At 48.7% G+C, this 19,007-nt stretch overlaps 1 protein-coding gene across 1 annotated transcript; it reads left to right on the top strand.

Annotated features, from left to right (window-relative positions):
* The first annotated feature begins 4,374 nt into the window (after positions 1 to 4,374).
* Positions 4,375 to 14,705, top strand: CLDN16 (claudin 16). The gene is made up of 5 exons (XM_054984174.1): positions 4,375 to 4,488; positions 10,583 to 10,685; positions 11,269 to 11,433; positions 13,216 to 13,407; positions 14,566 to 14,705. Exons 1-5 carry the CDS (start codon positions 4,375 to 4,377, stop codon positions 14,703 to 14,705), a joined length of 714 nt encoding a protein of 237 aa, XP_054840149.1.
* Positions 14,706 to 19,007: the final 4,302 nt, after the last annotated feature.

Genomic DNA, 19,007 nt, shown 5'->3' with positions numbered 1-19,007 from the left:
CCTCTTCATACTTTGCTTTATAAAATTGAGCTTTGATGGATTTTAGCACAATAGTGTGTTTGGCTTGCTGAGTCCAGTGCTGTTCAACCTTGTGTCCCCCCCCCCCCCCCGCCCAGGGTCCGTCCTCCTGCCAAGAACGAATCCTTACATTTTCCTAGTATTCAGGTTTGGTATTGCAGAAATACACACAGATTCGGAGAATACAAATTCACCTCCCTTAGCCCTTCAGAACACAGTGAAGCTCATGCGCACACACCATCAGGCCCAAAGAGCCCAGGCCTATGCTTGGAAGCAAATTATTCTGGGTGCCAATTGGACTGCCCATAAGTGTGCACAGGATTAAGGCCTCGGACACCTTCCAGACATTAACCCAGTGGCCCCAATCTCCTCTTCCAAGCACCTGGCTGGCCTTTCCAACCTCTCTCAAGGGCCCTGCCCAGAGCGGTTCCAGTGCCTACTGGTCTATCCAGCCCAGGCTTCCTGACTGCTCCATAACCAGGCAGCAGGTCCATGAGTCAGAGAGTCGAAGCTGCCCTGCCTGGCCCAGGAAATGCACTTTGCCGGTCCCTTAAACAAAGCCTGGAGAAGCCAGAGCTGCTTCCCGTGGATTTTGCAATCTTGGAGGTGCCTTTTGCAACTTGAGAAACACAAAGCAGCCATTGTGAGAGACAACCACAATGGGGTTGGGGGAGCAAAACATCTCTGGGGGGGCACCCTTCTCATGAGCTCCCTGCCTCTCTTCCTGCTCTAACCGCCCCCAGCCCCTCTGAACTGCCTTGCTTCACAATAGGGTTACCAACTCTGGGTTGGGAAATTCCTGGAGATTTTGGAGTACAGCTTGGGGAAGTTGGCTTTGGAGAGAGCGGGATCTCAGCATGGTGTAATATCAGAGAGTCGATCTCCAAAGCTGCCATTTTCTCCAGGAGTCCCAAAATATAGAGCAACACGGTAATACTGCTATCAGACAAGAAACAATTCCCGTGTACTATAATGCCTCCACAATCAACAATAAAGCACGTAATATTATTTCCAGAATTATTTATTCACCAATATATAAGGGGTATATTAAACAACTTGTATTTCAAATTATCTCTCTTAGCACATTCAAGAACTGCACCACATATTGCACTCCCCCTTAACCTCAATCATATAGGCATTTCAGACGTCCTGTAATTATTCTATTAAAGTGTCACGTGCTCCAAGTGCTATAATTATTACAATTAAAGTGCATTTACTGGTCAGACATCCTATGACACTACTTTTCCTATACAGGCTTTAAATTGCCTTGTTCACAATTATAATATACAGACACAATATAGGTGCAGTCCAAGATTGACTCCAGACACTGTGGGTGTCACAGTTCATGGGTAGACCTATGTCCTTCCAATATACGTTGTAAACTCTGTGACTGAGTTCTCTAACGGACGGTCCAGATCCTTGTAAGGTCCGTTTCCAAAGTTCTTTTTCAAAGAGCACAGTAGTCAGAGATTCTTGCAATTAACCTTCCATATCCCCTTCTAGTATTCCAATTACTTCCATCTGAGATGGGGATGGATAGAAGGGGATATGGAAGGTTAATTGCAAGAATCTCTGACTACTGTGCTCTTTGAAAAAGAACTTTGGAAACGGACCTTACAAGGATCTGGACCGTCCGTTAGAGAACTCAGTCACAGAGTTTACAACGTATATTGGAAGGACATAGGTCTACCCATGAACTGTGACACCCACAGTGTCTGGAGTCAATCTTGGACTGCACCTATATTGTGTCTGTATATTATAATTGTGAACAAGGCAATTTAAAGCCTGTATAGGAAAAGTAGTGTCATAGGATGTCTGACCAGTAAATGCACTTTAATTGTAATAATTATAGCACTTGGAGCACGTGACACTTTAATAGAATAATTACAGGACGTCTGAAATGCCTATATGATTGAGGTTAAGGGGGAGTGCAATATGTGGTGCAGTTCTTGAATGTGCTAAGAGAGATAATTTGAAATACAAGTTGTTTAATATACCCCTTATATATTGGTGAATAAATAATTCTGGAAATAATATTACGTGCTTTATTGTTGATTGTGGAGGCATTATAGTACACGGGAATTGTTTCTTGTCTGATTTTCTCCAGGAGAACTGGCCTATGCCACCTGGAGATCAGTTGTAATTCCAGTTCACCACTTGGAGGTTGGCAGCCTTTCTTTGCAATCCCCCCCCCCCTCCTTAATACAGGACGTTTTAGGGCTTTTGGAACTCCGTCAGTCTTTTCTGCTGCAGTGTGGTGAGTAAACCCACCTCCATCACTGGCTGCGTCTCTCTTCGCTTTTCAAGGCATCATCACTGTAAACTTTCCAGAGTTCCCATCAATGTTTCCTTGATAACAAGGTTGCCATCTCTGGGTTGGGTAATTCTGGAGATTAGGGGGTGGAGCCTGCAGGGAGGGGAATCTGGGAAGGGTGAAGTTTGGGGAGGGGAGGACGTTCTCCTTGAATGTCCAGAGGAGTCAGCCGTGTTAGTCTGTAGCAGCAAAATAGAAAAGAGTCCAGTAGCACTTCTAAGACTAACCTACTTTACTGTAGCATAAGCTTTCGAGAATCACAGCTCTCTTCGTCAGATGCAGGGGTGATTTCGTAGAAAAAGAGCTGCAGGAACTCATAAACATAACTCATTAGCACAACTCATTAGCATATGCCACACCCCTTGACATCACCAGAAGTGTGTCATTAGCTTAACTGATTTGCATATGCCACACCCCCTGACGTCACCTATCCTGGCTGTTTTGGACCCAATCCTAGCCATTCAGGGCCGAAATTGGGCCCAAAATGACAAAAAGGGGCTGAAAATGGCTGAAAATGCCCCCCAAATGGTCAGAGTTGGGCTGCTGTTGAATGGGAGAGTGATCCACCACCCATGAGAGGCCCGATCCTGGCTGTTTTGGGACCAATCCTGGCTGTTTTAGGCTCAATCCTGGCCATTTTGGGCCCAATCCAGGCCAAAACGGGCCCCAAATGGCCAAAAATCAGGTGAGCAGGGCCACCTGACATGTAACCTCTTTGGAGAACTACTGGAACTGTGTTCATTCATGTTCCCCCTCAAAATGAGCCTTGGTCAGATGCATCTGACGAAGAGAACTGTGATTCTCAAAAGCTTACGCTACAGTAAAGTTGGTTAGTCTTAATGGTGCTACAGGATTCTTTTCTATTTTGCTCCTTGAATGTGACACCTTCCGAAGCAGCCATTTTTTCCAGGGAAACTGATCCCTGTAACCTGGAGATCAGCTGCAATTCTGGGAGATATCCAGGACCCACCTTTACCTTTCCTTTCCCTCGAAAAATTTGGACCATAGGAGTCACAATCAACTTTATCCTTCATTTTCTTCACATTTAGATCAGAAGCAAATATTCTGGAGGAAACTTCTCTTTGCAGTAGCCAAAAATGTGGTTTAAATGTTCTCTAAATGTCTTTTCAGCATATTGTCTTCTGCGTGGACAATGTTTGCAAACAAAACTCACCTTTGGGTAGTATTTCCCTATGAGTCTCTCTGCATGAGACATCTGACGTGTGAAGAACACGTGCGGGGAGATGCAATGGTAGCCGGGAAGGGTAGTTTAAAAAGACAGAGATGAAGGCAGGGCAAAGGCTTTGCTAGACACTGGAGCTGCTGTGTGAAGGGGCTGTGAAATGTCAGAAGGGAAACTTCAGCCCATTAGAACCTCTCCAGGTCCAAGCCTGGCTCTGGAAGGCAGCTCCAGCCCATTTCCATTCCTTGCTGCCCTCTGGTTGCCAACCCACACAGTTCTAGCCTGGAGAGTGAAATTGACAGAGCCTTCGCGGAATCAAAGATGAAATTGACAAACCCTCTGAAGAGAGATCTCTTCTGTCTCCGTCTTTTTAAACTACACTTCCTGGCTAATATTGCATCTCCCTGCACTTGAGAAACGCATGTCGAGGCATCTCGTGTGTGTCTTGTGGTCTGGGTCAGGTGCTTGGGTCATTGATGGAAGGCTGAAACTGAGTGGGTGGGCTTCCCTTCTGGCATGAGGCTGGAAAGATGCCTGTTGGCCAGGCCACTGTGCTTCTGCCTTCAGTTGCACGTGGAGTGCTGTCTAAGGTCCCCAATTTTTGCATAACATTTCCTCCATCCACATGGAGAGCTGTTTTAGTTGCCTAGAAGTGATTGGCTGCTGTCTCTCAGTTGCTTAGCACAAAGTCGGGGCCCTCCGTCTCACTGCTCCGCAGAACCTGCGTTCATCTCTGTCAATCATTAGCAGGAGCAAGTAGAGGTTTCCCGCTGTGGCTGGAAGGTGAGCTGAGGCTTTGCAGCAGACCTGGTGGGACCCAGGTACGGGCCTGGAAGCGTGCCCCCCACCTCCAGGGACAATGCAGCACTTCCTCCAGTACTTGGGCTGCTTCTTTGCTTTCTTCTCCGCCGGGTTCCTGATTGCAGCCACCTGGACCGACTGCTGGATGGTGAACACGGATGACTCCCTGGAGGTAGGACCGAGAAAGAGGGCGACCCAGTGGTGACCCAAAGCCACCCTTCTGATCCTGCCACAGCTTTGACCCTTCTGTTGTTCTGCCTTTCACTTCTATGGCTCTGTGATGCAATATGGACCCTGTGGATGCTGTATTAAGTTTAAGAATCATGAATTATAATTTAGTAAAAATAACGCCTTAAAGACTAATGTCTTGAGCTTTCATGAGCCCACTTGGTCAGATGCACAGCTGGCTCACAAAAGTTCCTGCCAGAATAAATTCACCAGTCTTTAAGGGGTCACAGGACTATGGGCTACTTTGGCTGTAGCAGGCTAACCCCCCCACCCCCAAATTCACAATATTGTTTATAGATCCAGAGGAGTTATATGTGTTAGTCTGGCATTGCAAAATAGTAAAGAGTCCAGCAGCTCCTTTCAGACTAACCAACTTTATTGTAGCATAAGCTTTTGAGAACCACAGTTCTCTTCGTCAGATGCATCTGACAAAGAGAGCTGTGGTTCTCGAAAGCTTCTGCTACAATAAAGTTGGTTAGTCTTAAAGGTGCTACTGGACTCTTTTAATATTGTGTATAGGATAGTTACTTGATGTGATAGCAACTTCTTTCCCACTCCCTGCCTCAGTATCAAATTTCACTCTGCATAGTCTGTCTCTAGGTCTTGCATCTGATGGGTTGGAGCCCACGGACCGTTTCTGCTGACGGAAGGATTTTTGCCCACGCGGTGCGACTTCCTCGCCTCCCTTCCTGCTGCAGCCCCAAATGCCCCCAAAACTGCTGCTCTGGAGGTGGGAAGGATACACCCTAGGCATAGCATTGGAGGGATGTTCTGGGATCCAGTGGGAGGAGAAATGCGAGACAGTTGCACTCTGTGGGCAGAAATTCTTACAGCAGTGGAAACAGTTTGTTAGCTATTTTACCAAACTAGGTTGCGTTCTTGAGGGAAAGCACAAATTTCAAGATTGGACCAGGGTTGTACAAACTCTCTAAATGTGTCCTACCCCCCCCAAAACAACCCAACCCCACCCCCAAAACCCAGCCATTTGGTGCAAGGGAAAGATGCTGGCTTACTCTAGAGGTGATTTCCCCCCCCCGTCTTCCTTTTCAGCTTTCAAGAACCATAGCTCTCTTCATCAGATGCATCACCAGCTTTCGAGAACCATAGCTCTCTTCATCAGATGCATCACCAGCTTTCGAGAACCATAGCTCTCTTCATCAGATGCATCACCAGCTTTTGAGAACCATAGCTCTCTTCATCAGATGCATCACCAGCTTTCGAGAACCATAGCTCTCTTCATCCGATGCATCTGCATCTGACGAAGAGAGCTGTGGTTCTCAAAAGCTTATGCTACAATAAAGTTGGTTAGTCTTAAAGGTGCTACTGGACTCTTTACTATTTTGTGACTACAGACTAACCTGGCTAACTCCTCTGGATCTAATGAAAGTGAAATAAACCCTTTCAAATGATGCCAGCAGAGACTGGAAGACCCATTTACCACTTTTCGTTTGGCCTTGGTGTGTTGCTTTAACAGTTTGCTGTGGAAACCTGGGGTGGATGGGAATCAATGGGTTTAGCCTGGAGTAACTCTGCTTTGGATTGCCGTGTAGAAGAGTCCCAGAGCAAGCCGTGCCGAGCTGAGCGCCTCATGAACAGCTGGGAGTTCTGCAGGGGCGAGTTGGGTCAGACCTGGGCACTGTGGCTGGTGAAGATGAGGGCGGGCACACCAGTCATCACCGTAAGGGTTCCTTGGCTCCGTTTGCTCCAGGCATTCAGCAGCCAGCAACCCAATGGGATTTCCCCGGTAAATTCAAGGGCCAGGCCACCCCAAAGAAAACTGCTAACTGCTGCACCTCACACGAAGGCTGATAAGTGGGACACTGGACAAGCCAAACACGGGCAACCATGCAGACCAGAGCCATTGATCACCAAGGACTTTCCACATTTACAAACCGTGAAAGACATTGGCTCCCACTTCGTGCTCCCACTTCGTGCTCCCACTCTTCCAAGGGCTCAGACGTTCCTGGGGCAACTTTGCAAGACTAGTTGGTGAGTTTCCTTTTCAGTGAGAGCGTAGCAGAGGCTGAGTCAACGGGGAAAAGAATGACACTTGAAACCACAGCTTCTCAGCATACTTGAAGCCCTTTCGGCCAGCTTCCACCCGTCAGCAGTCCTGTGGGGCCAGCTTCTCTCTCACTTCCTGGGTAAAGCAAAGACTCCAACTGCTGTCCTTTTCAGCCCTCCAGCCAGCGGCTCAGAGGCGACACGCGACCCTTAGCCATCAAGAGCCATTCATCAAGCCCCTATTGTCCACCAGCAGACAATACAGAAACCTAAGGCGAGAAAGCCAGTTTGCATAAATGAAGAGCTTGCTTACAATAATGTCTCTCTGAAAAGCATTCTCCTTGAACCCCTGACCCATTTTTTTCCCTGGCTGGCAACAGCCTTGCTGTTAATGCCATGGTATGCTTTATCAAAAACATGAAGGTTCTCTAGAGAGAGAGAAATCCAAATAAATCTAAAAGCAGCACGAGAGATTCCATCTTCCCTCTAGTTTTGAACTCACCAAGATGGAAATGCAATGGGGATTGTGGAAGGTGCATGGGTTGATAAAGGCTGAGGAATCAAAGCCCTTTCCGATGGCGAGATCTATGTGGGTTACTCTTTCTTGCCCTCTTTGCTCAGATCTAGGGATAGGCATGAACCAAAATACAAACCAAAGTTTGTCACAAACCAGGCCTTTTTTTTGGTTTGCAAACCGGCGGTTCATTGGAGCGAATTTCTAATGAACTGCGACAAACCGCTATGATTTTTAGAGTAGTTTGCCTGGTTCGTTTTTCGGTTTGTCACTGCAGACAGCTTGGCGCCAATCAATCTGCTGCCTGCTCAACAGGGGCGATGGACTTTCTGGAGACCTTCTGCAGCCCCCGACGAACCAAACGAACCAGTTCACGAACCGGGCAAGTTCATGGCGGTTTGTAGTTCATGAAACGTGATGAACCACGAACTGCAACGAACTACCATTTCCCTGGTTCGTGCCCACTTCTACTCAGATCTGTAAAGGAGAATCTGGTAAATTTTGACCAGGGCCACAGCTCAGTGGCAGAGCACCTGTTTGGCTTATAGAGAGTTCCAGGTTCGAGCCCAGACATCTCTGCTCCAACGGATCAGGTTGTCGGGGACTGGAAAGACTTCCACCGGAGACCCTCCTCCAATATGCCTAGACAAAACTGGCCTTGATGGACCAAGGGACTGAGTCAGGAGAAGGCGCCTTCATGCATTCAGTTGGGACTTTCATAAATTGCCCACTTAGTGTGAGACCCTGTTGATAAATCCACATATTTAACCGCAAAGATTGCTGTGACCTTGCCTGGTTCAAAGGCACCTCCAGATATTGCTTTTTTCTGCATCTTGTTAATGTGGCTTGGCAGGGGAGGGAGTGGGGAAGGGGAGTGTTAACTGCAGCCACGCTCCCTGCCTCCCTGCCTCCCTGCGCAGGGCATGAATACCAAACTGTTCCGCAGAAGCCCTTCGGCGTTAATACCTGACAGATTGAGTTGCTTTTCTCACCTAGTCAGCTCATTGCCTTTCTAAATATCAGTACGGGGGTAATGGTCCGTATTCCCTTGAAAGGACGGGCTGCGCATGCCTGGTAGATGGGCCGGCAAGCCAGCCTACAGAAGGGGATTCCAAGTCTGGTTTTGAACTTGGTGGTCTTGAGTGGCTCCCCGGTCCAAAACAAAAGCCACCCCAAACCCCCCCCCCCACACACACACAAGGAAGGGAGAAAGGATGTAAAGATGCATTCGGTCCTGATCCAAAGGGCCCTTCTCGGTTTCCTGCACCGAGGAAAGTGAATGGATTCTTGCTGGGTGGAACTGTGCCAGGTTGTCTTCTCAGAGTCGCTCTCTACACATGATGCCTTTGTGCATGCTCCTCAAGTGTAAGGAGATGCAATGTTAGCTGGGAAGTGTAGTTTTAAAAGACAGAGCCGGCCGCGATCACTCCTCAGAGGGTTTGTTAATTTCATTTTCGCCTCCCCAAAGGCTCTGTCAGTTTCACCTCTCCAAATGCCATCTCTACTCCTTTCCTATCTCAAGTGGAGTTCCTTAAATAAAGAAGTCTCGTTTTTTTTTACTAAAGATAAAACCAGGATCCATGTAGATATTTGTGGGGTCGCAACCAGAGGGCAGCGAGGAATAGAAATGGGCTGGAGCTGCCTTCCAGAGCTGGGCTTGGACCTGAAGTGGTTCTAATGGGCTGAACCTTCCCTCCTGGCATTTCACAGCCCCTTCACACAGCTCCAGTGTAGAGCAAAGCCTTTGCCCTGCTGCCAGCTCTGTCTTTTTAAACTACCCTTCCCAGCTAATATTGCACCATGCATCAGATATCTCGTGCAGAGGGAATCTCAGCCTCTGGAGAAGCAGGAAGTGGGAGGAATGGCAACCACCACTTGCAAATCTATAAACCAGGGATTCTTTGGAGGACGGTCTAGCAAGAAACTGAGTGCATCCGTCCCTTAAGAAGCAGACCACCTAGGAGGAAGTTTTTTCCTGGGTGCTCTGCCTGTGGTTGCTTTGGACCAGCGGAGCTACCTGTGCCCTCCCCTTCTGGAGGGGTGCGAGATTAGCTTTGAAATTCATTTGCCTGTCTTCTCCACCAGATCTCTGGAGTGCTGGCTGATAGGCAGTGTGGCCTACTGAGCAGAGAAAGCATGTGCATGTGCACGCTGAGGAACAAATATCCACATGGCGACTGGTTTTATCTTTAGTAAGGAAATGAGAGTCCTTTATTTAAGGAACTGCACTTGAGATAAGAAAGAAGTAGAGACGGCATTCTAATCTAACTGTTTAGGCTGGGATGCTGCTGAGGGATGGAGGTCCTGCTGTCATGGATGCAAGATGGAGAAAAGAGTGACGGAAGGTAAAGATGGAAGGAAGTCTCTGAGAGCCAAGCTACAAGTGAGGAATGACACTTGAACGGCAAGTGAACAAACTCACTTGTATTCCTCCCTGTTCACTACCTGATCTAGTGGAGCGCAAGTGGAGAGCAAGTGAACAGGGAGGAATACACGTGAGTCTGTTCGCTTGCCGTTCAAGTGTCATTCCTCACTTGTAGCTTGGCCCTGTGTTGGCACTTCAAAGGAATAGCATTGGGATAGTAGAAAGGAGGAATACACGGACCCTTGATTCTCTTGCGGTCCCCCTCTGAAACCTGAAGACTAGGAGACAGTGCAAAGTCCTTCACTTCCAACTCTGACATCTCAATCTTCTGAATAAATACATGAAGCCCCACGCAAGCCTCACAGCTTCCCCAGCTCCCGGTCTTTACTGTGCAGGATCTCTGTGGCAGGGCACTAACTTCTCTTCTGGGCTGTGACCTCCATAGACCCTTTGCCTCTACTGCAGTATGGTTTCCAACCTCCAGGTGAGACCTGGAGATCTCCTAGAATTATGGATTTCTAGATAAGAGGGTTCAGAGTTCAGTTCTCTTGGAGAAAATGGTTGCTTTGAGGGCTGGATTCTATGGCATCACTCTTCAATGAGGCCCCTCGCCTCCCCAAATCCCACAGCCTCCACACCCCAAACTTCCCAACCTGGAGCTGGCAACCCTACTTCCAGCATAGCTGAATAAGACTGCTTCTCCCCCCCCCCCTTTTCAAGCCTTCCTAAAGGCCCCCCATTTCCTATTGGGGTACTAGGCTTCAGTCTTCACTCCCCCTGAATTGCCTTTGCTCCCATTCACCCCATAGTCATAGACCCAGAGGAGTTAACCGTGTTAGTCTGTAGTAGCAAAATAGAAAAGAGTCCAGTAGCACCTTTAAGACTAACCAATTTTTACTGTAGCATAAGCTTTTGAGAACCACAGGCATCTGACGAAGAGAGCTGTGGTTCTCGAAAGCTTATGCTACGGTAAAAGTTGGTCAGTCTTAAAGGTGTTACTGGACTCTTTTCTATTCACCCCATTGCTTCTTTTCTCCGCCTTGCTTTTCTCCTCCACTTCTCCTCCAGCTGCCTGGCTTTGCTTCAGCTGATCTGAAAAGTGCCCCGTACGTGGACGGTCCTGTGTCACAATTAACAGCTTTCTTCCCCACGTAGGTGAGTGCCACTTGCCGAGGCCTGTGGTGGGAATGCGTCACCAATGCCTTCGATGGGATAACCACCTGTGATGAATACGACTCCATCTTTGCTGAACACCCGGGTATGTATGCAGATAACCATTGGAGCCTCTTCCCAGATGGGGAAATGGCAGGACTGAGAGCCGAGCTACAAGTGACGCCTGACACAGGCTGGACACTTGTCAGCTTCCCTCAAGTTTTGATGGGAAATGTAGGCGTCCTGGTTTTACAGCCTGGCTCTCCGTTACAGCAGCAAGACCAGGATGCCTACATTTCCCATCAAAACTTGAGGGAAGCGGACAAGTGTCCAACCTGTGTCAGGCATCACTTGTAGCTTGGCTCTGAGAGAAAGATCTCTCCGGGGTATGGAAGGCTGCAGAGGCAGTTGGAACAAGATTTGGTTCTGGAGGGGGCCCAACTACTGCCTTCCATTCAGACAATCCCCAGTAGAAGGGGCATTTCAGTAGCAGGTGCCAGGCAACATTCTGGGGACCCCTCTCCAAGTGTGTGCCAAGTACAGCAGTCAGGACTAGCCTAGATGGGTGAGAGGCCCGACTCAGTTCAGGACACTGTCAGACATCCAACATCAGGGAGTCTCCCTGCCGGGCTGGCTCCTCGTCCCATTGCTGACCTCAGCTACTTCCCCCGCCCCACCCTGTTCTGCAGTGAAACTGGTCCTGACCCGAGGAATGCTGATCACAGCTGACATCCTGGCCGGTCTGGCATTCGCCTTCCTCCTTCTGGGCCTTGACTGTGTAAAATTCCTGACGGACGAGCCTCGGAGCAAGGCCCGCATCTGCTTCATCTCTGGATTAATGCTGCTCGCCGGAGGTAGCTGGTGACAGCGAACCCTGGGCAGGGGGGGTGGGGCTACGGGTGCTCCCTCCCTCCTTTGCAAACTCCTTTCTTCTATCATGTTGGGTCCTCTGCTTTGGGTGTCCTCCAGCAGGGAGCTGTGATCCCTTGAAAGGCTGCAGCGAGGTGGAGGTGCCTGGGGAGGCAGGGGTGCCAGCTCCAGGTGGGGACATTCCTGGATATCTGGGGGGTGGAGCCTGGGGAAGGTGGGATTTCACCTGGATATAATGCCAGAGAGTCAACCTTCCAACTCCGCCATTTCTCCAGGGGAATTGATATCCGTCACTTGGAGATCAAGTTGTAATTCTGGGAGATCTCCGTTCAGTATCTGGAGGTTGGCACCCCTAGACCTGGGACTTGAGGGCCTTCTGCTGCTTCCTGATTCTGCACTGCCACCGTTCTGGGTGGTTGCAAGGATGAATAAATTAACCCCGGCTGCTGCTCAGTAGGGTCAAAAGTGCTTGAGGAAATTCTGATGATCACAGTGGACTAAATACCTGCCCAGGACATGAGCAGCACGAGACAAGTTGAGAATTTCGTCTCCTCGTTGGTTGCTTCCCCCAACCCTCTCCTCCTTCATATGCACACGTGTGCTCTAGCCCACATGTCAAATGCTGCGGACTGGCATCTGCCCATGGGTTAGCCCTCTCAAAGCAAGCTCATGGGTTGGCCAGCAGCAGTTCTCATGGGGGGTGGGGGTCCAGTCGTAATCTGGGGCAAGGGGACTCCCTCAAACTGAACTTTCAGCGCCAGGGCTCAGTCGGGAATTTGTGAAATAATAGCATTCCTCTGTGCTCGTGCAGAGTGCATTGCCCCTGAATAGGCATCAGAAGTTGACCTCCTGCGCACACACACTCACGTATGTGTGCACACGCCAGTAACGGCAGGTTTGCACATCGCAGAGTGTGTGACATCAGCCTTCGCTCATTTATCTTTTCTTGACGTACTTCGGAAAAAGCATAGATTGCCTCAGCGTGCAAAGCAGGTCACAAAAGCACACATTTCCAAACTAAGCTGGTAATTGGGGGTGAGGGGAGGGGGTGCTACAGGCAAGGCCATGTTGAAATCCTTCACTGAGGAAAACTGGGGGCTGTGACCTTCATAAACCATGCAAATGAAGCACATGTGCACAGTATCTCTGGCTTTTCATTATTTTTCTGCCATTTGTACTGTTTTGCATAACATATTCCGCCTTTCCTAATTGCGGAAATGGCAAGGAGCAGTGGAAGGCAGTAGGAAAAGAGGAAGACCTAAAACGAGATGGCTGGACTCAATAAAAGGAACCACGTCCTCCAGTTTGCAAGATCGGAGCAAGTCTGTTAATGATAGGATACTTTGGAGGTCTTTCCTTCATAGGGTTGCCAGAGGTCGGAGGCAACTTGATGGCACATAACGCACACACACACAGTGAAGGCTAACCAGTGGAAATCCTTTTTCTGCTTCCAGAGATTTCAGCAGGCATGGTTCACAGACACTTTCAAGGATAGCTACACAATCATGACTCCAAACTTGTTCATTTTGTAAAAAGTAAGCAGAGAGTTTTAGGAAACTGGAGTTCTGCAATCAGTGGTGCATTAAAAGGATTTTTTTCCTGCATCTGTGAACTGTGGCATAAGCATGCAACTCTGATTAGAGGAACCTTTTTGTTTTAGAAGCTAAACTCCATAGAATAGATCACAAGTGAATCAAGAGATGGAACGCCGTAAGAGTGAGTAGACCCCAGCTAGACCCTCCGTCACCCCACTCTGCTTCTTGTAGGTCTCCCTGGGCTCATCGGATCTGTCTGGTATGCCATCGGTGTCTATGTGGAGCGCTCCACCCTGGTTCTGCACAATGTCTTTGTGGGCATCCAGTATAAATTTGGTTGGTCATGTTGGCTGGGCTTGAGCGGTGCACTGGGCTGCTTCCTATCCGGCGCTTTGTTGACCTGCTGCATGCATCTTTTCAGAGGTAAGAGTCAAAGGCTTTGATGACTGCAGAAGGCAATGCGATTGAGGCCCCTTTCTGCTGCCAAGAGAGTCCTCCCTGCACGATGCTGCGGCAGAGCGTCTAGTGCAAAACTATCAGAGACACTCTCTCAAGCACAGCACCCTTCGTTACCTGTGAATAAGATGGAGATGGCATTCTGTTACAAAATCCTAGCAAACTGGAATTTGAGACACCTTAAATCATATGCCCATACGTAACATGGGGAGACAGTTCCTACAGGCGCCCTCTGCAACAAACTGTCTCTCCAAAGCTTTGTGCACACAATGCTTACTTTTTGCTTTCCAAAAATTGCTCCAATCCAGCAGCCCCCAATAACTTCATGGTGCTTCATGGTCTATTTTCCTTTTTCAAGAGAGCATCAGCCAATATGTATGTGACAGGGACATTGTCCAACCAGAAGAGGTAGCACTGAACGGGATCGGTCTGGTTGGCATTTCTTGTTCCGTATTGCCACTTTCTACCACCTATTGCAGAATAAGTGTTTTGTTTGTTTTGTTTGTTCTGCCACTTTTGTTTGTTTTGCCACTTTCTGCCACTTATTGCAGAGGGGTCTTTTGGGAAGTAGGAACAGTTATTGTCTAGTCCATGCTGAATATTTGTTCTAGGAAATGAGGCCTTTGCAAGGGTGGGGGGTGGCATTCTGCCTGGCTTATGGGGTGGCCAGATAGAGGTAAGGATTTGAACGGTCTGTAAAATAAGGATGCTTTCTGCTATCCATCCGGCACAATAGGGAGATTGCTGCTCCCAAGAACTTCACCCCAATCAGATGGGAAGCAAAACTGCTACGCTTGGAATTGTGTTCCCTGTTGCAGTGAATGGCAACAGCTCCAAAAGTGAAAGAATCAGAATGGGGGTCCTTCTGCTTCTGCCCTGGAGGAAGGCATCGCTCCCCCCCCACTCCCCGCCCCCCGCTCCCTGCAGAGCATGCAGGAGTGGGCTGTTGGGAGACGTGCAGAAAGCGAGCAGGCTGCTGGAACTCATCAGATTCTCCGAGCCTCAAATTTTCTCTCAAGGGACGGGAACATTTTGACTTAAATGTAAATTGCAGCAGACAGCTGTGAACAAAACAGTTATTAGGCTTTTGCTAACCAGTGGTTCTTATTTCGGTGCGGGACTCAGGTACCGGATCCGGCAGATACTCTTCCTGCGGCTCCTTGCGGAAGGCTCACGCCCCCCCTGGAATGATGGCCGCCAGCCTGTCCCACCCGTCCTGCCAGACGTCCACTGCCAAAATGTATGCGATGGACACCCGGGTGTGAGGGTGGGGAGTGGCTGAGAGCGAGCATCTCATTGGCTCCTGTTCCCTACCTGTAGATGTGGCCCATGGACCAGAGGCTTTGGAGCTTGGAGGCTTTGGTTCACCTGAGCAGACTTTGGGGGCTTCCACAAATTATCCTGAGAACACCGTCTCTCTTTGTAACACTGGTGTAAAAAGTGATGGAGGTGGTCGATATGAGGTTAGATTCTCTGGCTCCCTTCCGCTGATGGCGCTGTGCCCGTGAAGTTGCCTGATACTGAATCAGGCCCTTGCTTGGCCCATCAAGGTCTTGTCTACTCAGACTGGACGTGACTCTCCAGGTTCACAGGCGGGGGTCTTTCACACCACCTGATCTTTACCTGGAGATGCCAGAGATTTAACCTGGGCATTTTTGCATGCCGAGCATTTGCTGTGCCACTGAGCCCAATGCAAGAGCCATTAGTAACCAGGATCCAATCCATGGTGCATGCCTAATGCAAGGAACTCCCCCTTTCATATGATATCCCTGGAATTTTGGCTGTTAGATCTGTGTGATCTGGTGTGGGGGTGGTGTGCCATAACCCGGTTTCTGCAAACAGATGCAGCCTCCAGAGCGAAAGGTCCTCTTCTGAGCTGCTCTGCTGGAGCACTCTGGGGAATCCAGAAATGTGCAGAATAACCTTGGAAATAGCAGCAAACAGAATGACGTGTTTAAAGATTCTTGGCAAATGCATCAGTGACTTCAAGGGTCGGTGCGGAGTAGCGGTTGGTGTGTTGCGCTAGGCCTGGGCAGATCGGCGTTCTAATATCCAGATGCCCACGAAGTCACTCTTACAAGATTGTTGCGAGGATTAAATGGAAACCTCTATTCCATCCGAAAACAAGAGTGGGGAAAATGTTCGTTAAATGCTGCTTTGCGAGTGCCGGTATTTCTGCTTCCCTGATACCTGCTCAACCTGTATATTTGTAAATAAACAGATATTGCAAAATACCGTAAGTCTCCTATAGTACTTTTGTCTAAATGGAGGTGACTATAAAAATGCCCCAGAAATGCAAAATATGAAATACTTTCTGTGCATAGAGGAAAAATCTAAAAACCATACATTATGACCTATACGTGTGATTCATGTACATCCTTACGTGCAAACACCTTCCAAATAGGAAACCATGAGATGTAAAGGGGTCTTCTGGCAGATTCTTCTGTGAGCTTTTGAGTTACACAGAATTCTTCATCAGGCATCTGGGAAGTTAAGATTCTCTGCTGTACAGGAAGGAAAACTGATAACACTTCAATACGTTTTGGATACTTTGGGAAGAGAGCAGACGGATCCTAATTTTATTTTCTACATTCACAATTTCACGAACATGCACGGTGTCTGCATCCTGGCCGTCGCAATCACACAAATGGCTCCTGCTGTTGTCACTTCCTAGCTTGGACCAGCCTCGGTTACTAATGCATTTTGTGACAATGGTGCCCTCCAGTCCCTTTCCCGATTTCCGTGCCATATTTCGAAAGCGTCAAAGGAATTTTCTCCATGCCTACAGAAGGAAACAATGCCTCAGATGTATTTTTCCCTGGGACAATGGAAAACAAATTCTTTTATTCAAATGCAAGAGGCCAATTTGGCTTTGCTTTCAGATGAAGGAAGGGGACTGAGAGCAGATGGCGCGCTGGAGAAGAGGACAGGCTGTAGAGCCATGCGGCAAATGCCCCTGAAATGGCTGAGGCTGTGGAAGGAAGGGGGCTGGCAATGAGTCCCTGGCAGAATTACAATTACCCCCACACTGTGAACTAGAAAAAAACGAAGGCAAAGAAGGGTGGTGGCAGATGAGTCTGGAGAGGGCAGCAGTGGCAGCTGAAATCAACTGCAGAAGGAGGGTCAGCAATGGGTGGCGGGACGAGGCCGTGAAAACCGGGCGAGTGGAGGGCAGCACCCACACAAAATGCATTGATAAGCGAGCTGATGCAAGCTATGAAACGACAACGGCAGGATCCGTTTGGGTGATTACAGTGAGAGGAGCCCCTACGGGACCGGGGCCTCCCTCATCTTGCCCACACCAACCTTTGCTTGGGTGCCCTGTCCAGAGAGCTAGCCTGGAGTGCACAGAACTTTGCTATATCAGGGGCCAAAGAATAGCAGAGAGTGAGCAGAGCTTTACTGGGTGGGGGGACACATTCATCTCAACAGGCCTTGGGGATCCTCAGCGTGGAGGTAGGGGTGCCAACCTTGAGGGAAGGGGACTGGAAATCTCCTTGAAAAAAAAAATGATCTCTAGATGACAGAGATCAGTTCCTCTGGAGGGTGGGCTCTATGGCATTTTACCCCACCAAGGTCAGTAATTCCAGAAGATCTCCAGCTACCACCTGGAGGGTGGCAACCCTACTCTGAGAATGAATCCCCCCCCCAAAAAAAACCTGAGTCTTGGTTCTGAAGCCTGACAACTGGCAACCTTTTCCTTAAAACATCCTGGGATGGAGTCCCTGGAGAGCCCCAAATCCCAAACCTGCCAAGGCTGGCAAAATGAACCCGGGGTGTGAAAAGCCAGAGTGGAACTTGTCAATTCATTTTCGCTGGAAGGCACTTTGTGGGCCTGGCAGGATAGAGAGATGTTTGGGAGGGGGGGGGTGATGGGGCAGGAATTCATACGAGGCAGTCACCAGAGGCAGGGGCTTGAGGGTGGCTGCTTGTGTGTTTATCCTCACAGTGGGTAGTGGACTTGGTAGGCTGGATGGCAGAATAAGGATTCGAACCCAGATCTCCCTAGTCCAAGTCTATTTAGAGCCAGCTGCAAATGGGTGATTTGTCGGGGCTCCAAACACCAACAAAGGGCCCAGTATCATTCAAGACAATCTCACTTCCCACGGAGCTCAGAGGTAGTGTGGCAGAATTCTCAGTTTACATCTCATTGCTATTGGAAGCTGTCAGGGGTGCCTTGCCCACGGGACGGGACCCCCCTTCCCACCCAGATCCTGCAGCCTGCACTGGACACACTGACGCCCCCAGCAGCCCCAGTTCCAGTCAAGTCTGAGTTCGTGCCCAAGTAAGATCTTGGCAGCCCTCGCTCGACTGGAGTCCTTTGATGCCTTTCTCAAGCGATTGGCGTTCAAATTCAAGGCAAGAACAGCTGCTAGGGGAGCTTCAGTGATAGTCTAACGCTTTTAAATTCGATGTGCTAAAGGAGAAAAAAGGGCTCATTTCTACCACAGCCCATAATTTCGAAAATCACACACAGAGCAGTTTCATTTGGGCCAAGAGAAGCCAGAAACCCCGTCCTTCCCATCCATTCGGCAGGTGCTGCGTTCCTAGTCCGTGCCCTCTGGCAGGCCCCCAGGGCTCGCTCAATTAAGAACTTCTACACGCAACCCATAATTAACTTGTGGAACTCCTTGCTATGAAACAGCCACTCAGGTAAATATTTTAAAGAGTGATCTGTCTGTGAGGGCAAGGTCCACCCATGTTTGTAAACCATTACAGCTAAATGGAGCCTCCATGGTCAGAGGCAGTGTATCACTGACTACCAGTTGCTGAAGGACAATGACATGGAACAGTCTGTGATTCTCACATGGGCTTGGGGTAACATATATTTATTTATTTTATCACATTTGTATCCCACCCCACAAGCAGGCTCAAGTGGCGCACAACAATTTAAAAAAATTACAAATTTAAAAACACGATAGAAGGACAGAATTTAAAAGTCACAGAAATCCACAAGTTAGCAGTGTCAAGCATCAGATAGTAAAAATTTTAGACCTCGCCGGGCTCTGTTTTTTCAAATAAGGTGATGATGTCCCATTATTTGCCTCTTCTTTCCAGAATGCAGGTGCTGGGATCTAATTTCTACAGCAATCAAACGACAGTCCGTGAGCCTGACAACATCTAACGGCGGATCTTACAATCTGGTCCTGAGGCATTCTGCTTTTTTCCTCCATTTTTAAAAATATTTGTAAGATCAGCCTGATGAAGGGTTCTGTAGAACTCGAAAGCTTGCGCTGTGTTTTGCGTCATGTGGTTGGGCCCAGTAAAATTTCATGATTTTGCTTCTTTTAAAGGAAAGGACTGGCTCTGTGGCCCCACTTACGGGCTTCCTGGGGCATCTCTTGACGGCTTTGGCAAGCAGGATGGATGGGCTGTGGGTCTGATCCAGCAGGGCTCTTTTAATGGCTGCATTTCTGTCTTACGAATTAGAGGAAAGCGCTGCCAACTTTTGCCCACGGCACTCATACATTTTCTCCATTCACTTTTCATCCACTTGCATGAGAACTTCATTTTCTAGAATTAAGTTTCCTTCCAGAGGCCCTTGGCAGGGGGATAGAAACCACTTG

This window comes from Eublepharis macularius, chromosome 6 (assembly GCF_028583425.1).
Source record: "Eublepharis macularius isolate TG4126 chromosome 6, MPM_Emac_v1.0, whole genome shotgun sequence".
NCBI classification, from domain to species: Eukaryota; Metazoa; Chordata; class Lepidosauria; order Squamata; family Eublepharidae; genus Eublepharis; species Eublepharis macularius.
Note: the sequence above shows the minus strand (reverse complement) of the source record. Positions and strands in the feature narration are given on the sequence as shown.